Source organism: Calonectris borealis, chromosome 29 (genome assembly GCF_964195595.1).
Source record: "Calonectris borealis chromosome 29, bCalBor7.hap1.2, whole genome shotgun sequence".
NCBI lineage: Eukaryota > Metazoa > Chordata > Aves > Procellariiformes > Procellariidae > Calonectris > Calonectris borealis.
In genome coordinates, this window is record NC_134340.1 from 2,010,519 (window position 1) to 2,018,297 (window position 7,779).

General features: G+C 51.8%; 1 protein-coding gene across 4 annotated transcripts; it reads left to right on the top strand.

Moving 5' to 3' along the window:
* Positions 1-429: 429 nt before the first annotated feature.
* Positions 430-5,213, top strand: SSR2 (signal sequence receptor subunit 2). Of its 4 annotated transcripts, none has more exons than XM_075133497.1 (7): positions 430-878; positions 1,228-1,438; positions 2,502-2,656; positions 3,225-3,323; positions 3,711-3,819; positions 3,995-4,072; positions 4,394-5,213. In XM_075133497.1, the coding sequence occupies exons 3-7, from the start codon at positions 2,502-2,504 to the stop codon at positions 4,502-4,504; spliced, it is 552 nt and encodes a 183-aa protein (XP_074989598.1). In that variant the 5' UTR covers positions 430-878; positions 1,228-1,438; the 3' UTR covers positions 4,505-5,213. The 4 variants fall into 4 exon arrangements, with proteins under 4 accessions (XP_074989598.1, XP_074989595.1, XP_074989597.1 ...); XM_075133494.1 differs by having other exon boundaries at positions 510-878; positions 1,268-1,438; XM_075133496.1 differs by lacking the exon at positions 1,228-1,438 and having other exon boundaries at positions 510-878.
* The last annotated feature ends 2,566 nt before the right edge of the window (positions 5,214-7,779 follow it).

Genomic DNA, 7,779 nt, shown 5'->3' on the forward strand with positions numbered 1-7,779 from the left:
GGTTACGCTGCCTCGGTGGCGGGTGGCTAACGTCGATTTAAGCTCTGTGATGCTTTCCATAGCCTGCAGCTTGGAGAAGCTTCGCGTGGTTCAGCAGGGAAAGAAAAAAGTACGGAGAGCTGTTGGCAAAAGTTGGGAGCGGGGAACTTTGATAAAAGGGTATGAGGCGGTACATGGAGCCAGCGGCTGCGGCCCTGGAGAGGTGGATTCATGGGCTGTTCCTTTGTGCGTGTGAGGAGGAATATGTGTACAGAGGTGTGGATTTGTGGCCCTTCTCCCACCAGAGGTCTGCAGGCAACTGCCTGAGAAACATGGGAACCGGTGACTTCTCAAGGCTTCCTCCAGCGCTGAAAATCGGGCCCAGAGGCTCTCTGTTTTGTTACTGGTTTTGCAACAGGGAGGTCAGGACATTTCCTAATCTGTCGGAAGCAGAAGGGTGGAGCCCCTCTGGTGTGGGGTTAGTTAAGCAGAGCGTCCCTGATGCATGAAGGTATAGTTTTGGTGTCTGTGCCCTAGAAGAGGCGTCCCACCTGATGCTTGAGGAATTTAACCCAGATCCTCCACCCTGCTCTCATCCTCTTCTCCCTCAACGCTTTACAAAGCCTCTATGCAGCTGGCAGCACTGGTGAGCTGGGCAGAGCTGCTGGCCATCTTCGTCTTAGGCGTGCTGCTGCTCCTCATCGAAGTGCTCTTCCGAGCCATGGTGGTCATCGGGCTTCTGCTCTACGTGCTTGTCACTACCTGAAGGCAAAGCGGGGAGGGCGCCTCTTTTTCCCCCTTGTTCCCAGAGCTTTTCAAGAAGGAGATAAGAGGAGAATCACACCGATCTTATGAACAGATGGAGAGAAACATCAGCAGTAGTCAAAGGAGGAGGGGAGGTACGGCCTTTTTCTGGCTTCCCGTGTTACGTCCTTGCTTGGCAGCTTTGTTGTCTTCTCCCCCGAAGCGCTAAATTCGGCAGCGGGCCTCCAGCAAACCCAAACCACAGGTTCAGGCCACTTGTCCCCTTCTAAGGGGAAACTGAGTCCTTCAGGTGCCAGCCTGCCCTGCCGCCTACCAAAACCCCAGCGTCCCTGCCCTGCTCGGGGCGGCTCGGCCGCGGGGCTCGGGGCCCTCCCCGGGGGCTGCGGGGCCTGGGGTAGGGCAGGGGGCAGGGTGCGGTACTCTGTGTTCTCCCCCGGAGCGTTTATAAGCAGCATTTTTGGACTAAAAGCGGGTGTTTTGCAGGCGCTTCCAGGACGGCGGTTCAACCCTCCTCCCCCCGAAGGAAGCCCCAGGGCAGGCGGCCGGGCAGGCGCGCTCTGCGCAGGCGCGGAGTCCCCAACTGGCGGGCGGGCTAGGACTACATTTCCCAGCGTGCCGCGGGGGAGGAGCCATCTTCCGGTCTGCGGTACTTCCGCTGACGCGGCCTTCCGTCGGGCGCCGCGGGGCAGAGGCGGTGAGGGCCCGGGCGCTCCGTGGCGGGGGCATGGGGGATCCGCGAGGGGAGGCTCTTGGTGGCGTGTCCGGAGGGATCCCGGGAAGGGTCTGGCTGGGGCCTGGGTTCCGAGGGAGCAGCCGGTGACACCGGGCGGTTCTTTGTTCTGCGTGGAGCAGCATCCCTGAGCTTACCCGTGGGTCTCCGGGCCGTGTAGGAGCAGCCTGGGGTGGAAGCGCTGGCGTGGAGGCTGAGGCAGGGGAGCGCCGAGCGGAAGGAAGGCTCAGAGGGTGGAGGAGGCTCTGACCTGTGAGCAGCGTTTGCATTTAAAAGCACTAACGGGTTTCCTGCTGGGTTGCACGTGTAACGACCGTGTGGTCTCCTCGCCCTCTCAGCAGGGCAGCTCCGGAGGCGCTGGGCTCGGGGAAGCGGGGACGCGTGGCCTGAGGCAGCGACTTCTGGGGACCAAAAGGCCGCTGGAGGGAGTTGGTAGTACCTCAGTGGCTGGAAATTGGAAAGAATGACAAACGTTGGAGATGAGGAGCTAGTACTTTCTGAGAAAAAGAGAGAATTTGGTGGGGGGGAGAAGAACTAACTCTCTTGTGTAAGACAGGGCTGGAAAGCTGCCGTGCTTTACAACGGCAATTAACTGTTAATCGCTAAAACTGGTGAAACCGTTAATTGCCAGAGCTTTTGCTCTGAAAGTTACTAGAAGAGGCTTTGTGATCTGAGACCTTTGCCAATTACTGAGATGTGATAAAGGGGAGCGCTACTTGCCGGGGCTTTGAAAAGGGAGAAAACCGTCGTCTTTTCTTCCATGCCTGCCGATCTGGGACACCGCTGTGCCACTTGTTACGTCCTTGCAGGAAAGTGTACGGGTATTTCGGGGGCAGTTGCAGACTTGTGTGGAGCCAGGGTAACTTTCTGCCAGCTTGTGATAATCCGTTATCAATATCGCTGTGAAGTATACAGCTGTTCACGTCTCACTACACTACATGAATGCCCGAATTGTCTGTTTAGTTGTCTGTTTGTGTTCTTTTTGCAATTAAATTATCAATAACATTCCATTTTCTTTTGCCTCTAGATGAAGCTCCTGATTCTTGCCGTGTTTGCCCTGTTTTACGTGGCCCACTGTGAGGAAGGCGCCAGGCTCCTGGCCTCCAAATCTCTATTAAACAGATATGCCGTGGAGGGCAAGGACTTGACTTTGCAGTACAACATCTACAATGTTGGCTCCAGGTAAGCCTTGTCCAGGCTTCTAAAACTGACCAGGAGCAAGCGTTATGTGTGTGTGTCTGCAGGGTATGAGACTACTTCTTAGGCTCCATGATGTGCCGCCACCTTTGCTCCCCCTAACTCTGAGCTTACCACCGGTGCTTGAAGGTTTGACCCTGCAATTTGCCTTTTTCTTCCCGTTCTGTTGTTCCTGCTTTCACTGTTTCTTGCTTTCACCTCGTGGCTGCTCTAGCTGTTGTCCAGCATGGTGTAGTTACTTTTGTGTCTTGTGACACTCTGCTCCCCATGCACGCAGCCTCCCTGTCCTGGCTTTGTGAGCTCTTTTTCGCATCTGGTTTCCTGTCTCTTTTGCAGTTTCTCTCAGCTTTGCCTTCCTCTTTCTGTAGTCTCCCTGTAATACACCTTAACTCTCCTCCCCATCTTCTATTGCTGCCTTTTTATGTTTCAAAAATCAGTTCTTCCAGCTGCTGAATTGTCAGTATGGAACTGTCTTCCCTCTTTGCTGCAGTCCCCAGTGAGTAGAATGCCAAGTCTAAGATTCTCTTCTCATCCCTTTCTTTGTTGCATTTAGTGCTGCTTTAGATGTGGAGCTGTCGGATGATTCTTTCCCTCCAGAAGATTTCGGCATTGTCTCTGGGATGCTCAACGTCAAGTGGGACAGGATCGCTCCGTATCTTTTTCATGTTTTGAAATTTCTCCCAACACTCCTTACCCCTAAGCATCCTATAGCTCGCCCGTCTTCATTTGTTGTCACTGAAATTCCAGCATGCCAGACCCTGGGCAGGGTACTGAATGCAAACCTCTGTTCTCCGCGAAGGTGCTGTGTAAAAAAAGTTCCGTGCAAACAGGGCCAGGTGCCTGTGGAATTCATCTGCCTGGTAAGGAGGAGCAGCTGGATCAGCCTTGGATGGGTCTGGGTGTCTGTAACCACAGAGGACTCGGATCTCTCATCAGGAGTGACTTTTCCACCTGGTTCGAGGCTCCTCTTTGCCTATCATCTCCTCGCTTTTCTTCCTTTGATGAAATGCAACTATTTTCCTTAACTTACGGCTCTCAGAGCGAGTAACGTGTCCCACACTGTGGTTCTGCGGCCTCTCAAAGCTGGTTACTTCAACTTCACCTCCGCTACCATCACATACCTGGCACAGGAGGGTGGGCAGGTTGTGGTGAGTTGACTATTTATAGGATCCTTGCCCAAATCGGACAGCAGATACACCTGACTGTGCTCTTCGAGCTGCTTGTTAGGGGACGATGCATGTCCCTGCACTCTTGCACTGCACAGGCTCTGTTGCAAGAAGGAAAGGTGGCAAATACTATCTTTTCCCCCCCTACCTTTTTCAGGTTGGTTTCACTAGCGCTCCTGGGCAGGGAGGGATCTTGGCTCAGCGTGAGTTCGACAGGAGGTTCTCCCCTCACTTTGTAAGTACCTTTCACTTGGTAATCGAAATTGTGCCGCAACAATTGTGCAGCCCAGCACAGTGGCTTTTTGCCAGTTTGTGGTGTGTTTGGTTTGCACCACAGTTACCTGGAAAACTCCCAACATGGATTGCAATTAATCCGTATCGGTTGTCCAGAAGAGTATCACAGAAAAAGCAAAGAGTTTTCACCCCAGCTACCTCTGAGAAGGAGCTGGCGCTGTGGGATTTGAGTCAGAAGCTTTGAGAGTAGAAGATCTGATGACTGTAAGACTCATCTCTACGTGATTTGTTTTGACTTCTTTCTAACAATTTCTCCTTCTAGCTGGACTGGGCAGCTTTTGGTGTGATGACCCTGCCCTCCATCGGGATCCCGCTGCTGCTGTGGTACTCGAGCAAGAGAAAGTACGACACCCCCAAGACCAAAAAGAACTGAGCGAAGTCAAATGCCACCAGCACGCCAGAGCTCGGGAAAGAACAAACATTCACCCACCCAGAACAGCAGGCGTCTTGGGGCCAGCGACAGTCACCCCTGCAAAGCGCTGCGTGGGCTCCCTCGGCAAGAGGGAATCAATCGCTTCAATGACAGCGATGTGTTGTCTTCTTCATTTTAAAAAAGAAACAAGCAAACAAAAAAAAACCCCAACCAAAAATCCCAAACCCCCACAGCCAAACCTCCTTGTCCGTGTATTCGGAGCGGAGACCCCTCGCTCCGTCGCAGACATCGAGCCAGTGCATCTGATACGAATGTGTCCACACCCAGAGGAGCTGGTCTGGCGGGGGGGGTGCGGCTCCGCAGCGTTTTTGGCATCTGTGCTGCCTTCCAGACTACGTTCAGCCAAATGTCTCTTTGCCTGCTGCCGTCTCCTCAAATGTATTAAACCCCAGGGCCCCCCTCCTCGCTGAAACATCTGTGGGAAGGAGCTCTATCTAGTGACAAAAAGAGACCTTTTGGTAGAGCTTGTTAGAGCTGCTGCTTTGCTAGGCGGGGCACGGGGGGTTCCATGGATGCTTGTTCTCTGGGAAGCCCCATTGTATCTTGGTGAGCAGTTAATTGCTGTGTTTCTGTTCTTTCTGGTTGCTCTGTTACGGGTTGAGGTGTGTTGAGGTACTGAGGATTTTGTAATAAAATGAACACCGTGAAAGGAGCCTGCCTTTCTTTTACCAGGAACTCCTGGAGGCACCTGGCTGCCTTCAGAAGCAGCTAACGGGCATACAATCAGTAAAATAAATCACTACATTATCAATAAAATAAATGGAGGAGGGGAAGAAGGGCCCCGAAGGCTTGGTGCCTTGCACCAGCTTTCCTGACAGCGCCGAGCTCTAGTACAAGATTTCTCTTCACAGCCATACATAAATGCTGTTGTGGCTGCGTGTTGGGCAGCGATTTGTGCTTTTCCTGTGGGGAGGTGGTGGCACAACGAGGACCTGCAAGTGGTGGGAGGTGGTTGATTTCTGCCCTGAGCTTTGGGCAGGGAGGCGGTGGCCGTTCACAAGCCGTGGCTGTGCCGTGGCACTGTATGACCTGGTCTGGCCACTTGTTGGACCCCACACAACAGCACGGTGGTGACAGCTGAGAAATCCTGGGCCACGCTGGAGTGAACACTCTGCCTGTTACCAGAACAATGTTTCTAAGCCAGGATTCCTCACCCCAACCGCTGCTGCTGCTGCTTGCACCCTCTGTTTCACCTGGCGAAGGTCCCAGGGTGCTCTAGAGTGCAGCAGGGAACAGCCCGGGCATTGGCAAAGCTCGGTGAAGGCCCAAGGAAATTCTGGAGGGTGGCTGGAAGGCCCTGGTGAAGGCCCCAGCGAAACTAGAGGGAAGCAGGGTCCAGGCTTTGCCCGTGCAGGGCCCTGCTGTTGTCTATGGTATCCCAGAGGCTTCACAAGGTTTTTCTGATGCCTGTGTGGGGCCCTGCTGCATTCCACAGAGCCCCTTGGCGTTTGCTGGGCTTCTCCAACGCCTGCTTCTGTCCACAGTGCCCTGGGGGTTTTGCGGGACCTGGGCTCTGGCAAGGGTGAGGGTCAGGGTGAAGGTTAGGTGGTAGAGCAAGCACGGAGAACACGGGGGGGGATTGTGGAGGGGCTGCCAAGAGGAGGTGAGGGCCACCAACAGCTTTCAGTCTCGGCCACTTCCACGTGGAAGCCCTGGGTGGTGGGTGTCTGTTTTGGAGCTGGGCTCTGAGGAGAACGAGGGGGTAGGTGAGGGTGAGCTGCTGCGCTTGCTCTACCACCTAACTGGCCCCTGCTTGCGTTATGCCTTGTTCTTTTTACATACCAATTGGCTGCAACATAGGATCAACTGAACTAACCCATACATAACCACCAAATTTAATAGTCCTAACAAATTATACTTCAATGCTGTCTTAAGCAGTTTTTCCCTAACCATTCTTTTATGGAGCCATCCACACCCGTTAAAAGGTTTTTTGTTTTTTTTTTCAGGTATTTCATGCAGTATTTGAAGTTCACCTCAAATTTTATGTACGTCCATTTCTGTTCTTTGATCTTGCTCTGCATCTGTACAGCAAGTGGTGTATACATGGACTGTTCCTGAGTGATGAGCACATAATTTAATGCCACTGCGTTTTGCAGGGCTGCCCAAGATGCTTCTTTTACCTCTAACTGTGAGGCTGAAATAGCGTTACCCATCTCTTCCATTACAGTAGATACGTTTACAACAGCCCTTTATAATTCTGATACTCCTAGCCAGGGGAGGAATGTTCGTGCAAACTGGTGGAAGCCAGTTTGTCAAATATTTAAGAAGTGGATTTTGCACAGAGCATTTTATGCGTTGTTCAGTACGCTGGGATAAGTTGTGCCCATCATTCCAGAAGGGGTCTGGATGTATTGAAATGTCAAGAGAAAAAAAAACAAGAAAAACCCCGTACTAATGTACAGGTGCTAGTCCAATGAACAGGCAGTACCTTATAGGCCTTAGAGCCACGTACCCCGCCATAACCCTTCATTCCTTAAAGTTTTATCATATAACAATGCTTATGGGTTAGTATATGACCGGTAATAACATAAACCCAAATGCAAAATCCCAGAGTAAAAGCTGCAATTTCTAAAAACAATCGACAGGTTCAGATGATAATAATAGGGTCATGAAAGTCTATTTGCAGGGTTGTGGATTGTGTTGACATTTGATCAAAGGAAGTTCATCCAGATCACCCAGCTCCGCTGGGTGACACACTCCGCACTGTGTCTGAAAACGGTGTGACCCTTTTACACAGGGAAGCGCGGCCCCAGCTGAGCAGCCCTGGCGCGTCACTGTAGCATTAGTAATTACCGGTACCTGATGAGGTCCCTTCCAGCGCAGCTGAAGGGTGTCTTTTCACTGGCATACCTTCATGCAGACCCAGTCTCCTGGTTTCAAGGAGTGACAGACTTCAGGTTCTGGTAAAACTTCTTTCAGCTGTGTGTGGGAAGTCCTTAAACATTTCATTAATACCTGGCAATATTTTAGAATAGCATTATCTGTTCGTTTTAAGTTTGACTGCATGGGAATTAATGGGTCTGCCCATTAAAATCTCATGAGGTGACAGCCCGTATTTTCTATTCATAATGCTTGTCATATGCATCAATGGGAGAGGTGACACATCCAGACATTTCAGGCCAGTTTCTGCACAAATTCTTGCTAATTTGGCTTTAAAATCAGAGTTTTTCCTCTCTACAGCCCCACTGGATTGATGGGCAAAATGACACTTAGGT

Bases quoted from the DNA above. Each gene is read 5' to 3' on its own strand.
- SSR2 (XM_075133494.1), top strand. From the start codon at position 831: ATGAACAGATGGAGAGAAACATCAGCAGTAGTCAAAGGAGGAGGGGAG. The intron at 2,657-3,224 runs GTAAGCCTTGTC...TGTTGCATTTAG, and splicing joins ATCTACAATGTTGGCTCCAG to TGCTGCTTTAGATGTGGAGC. The intron at 3,820-3,994 runs GTGAGTTGACTA...TACCTTTTTCAG, and splicing joins AGGAGGGTGGGCAGGTTGTG to GTTGGTTTCACTAGCGCTCC.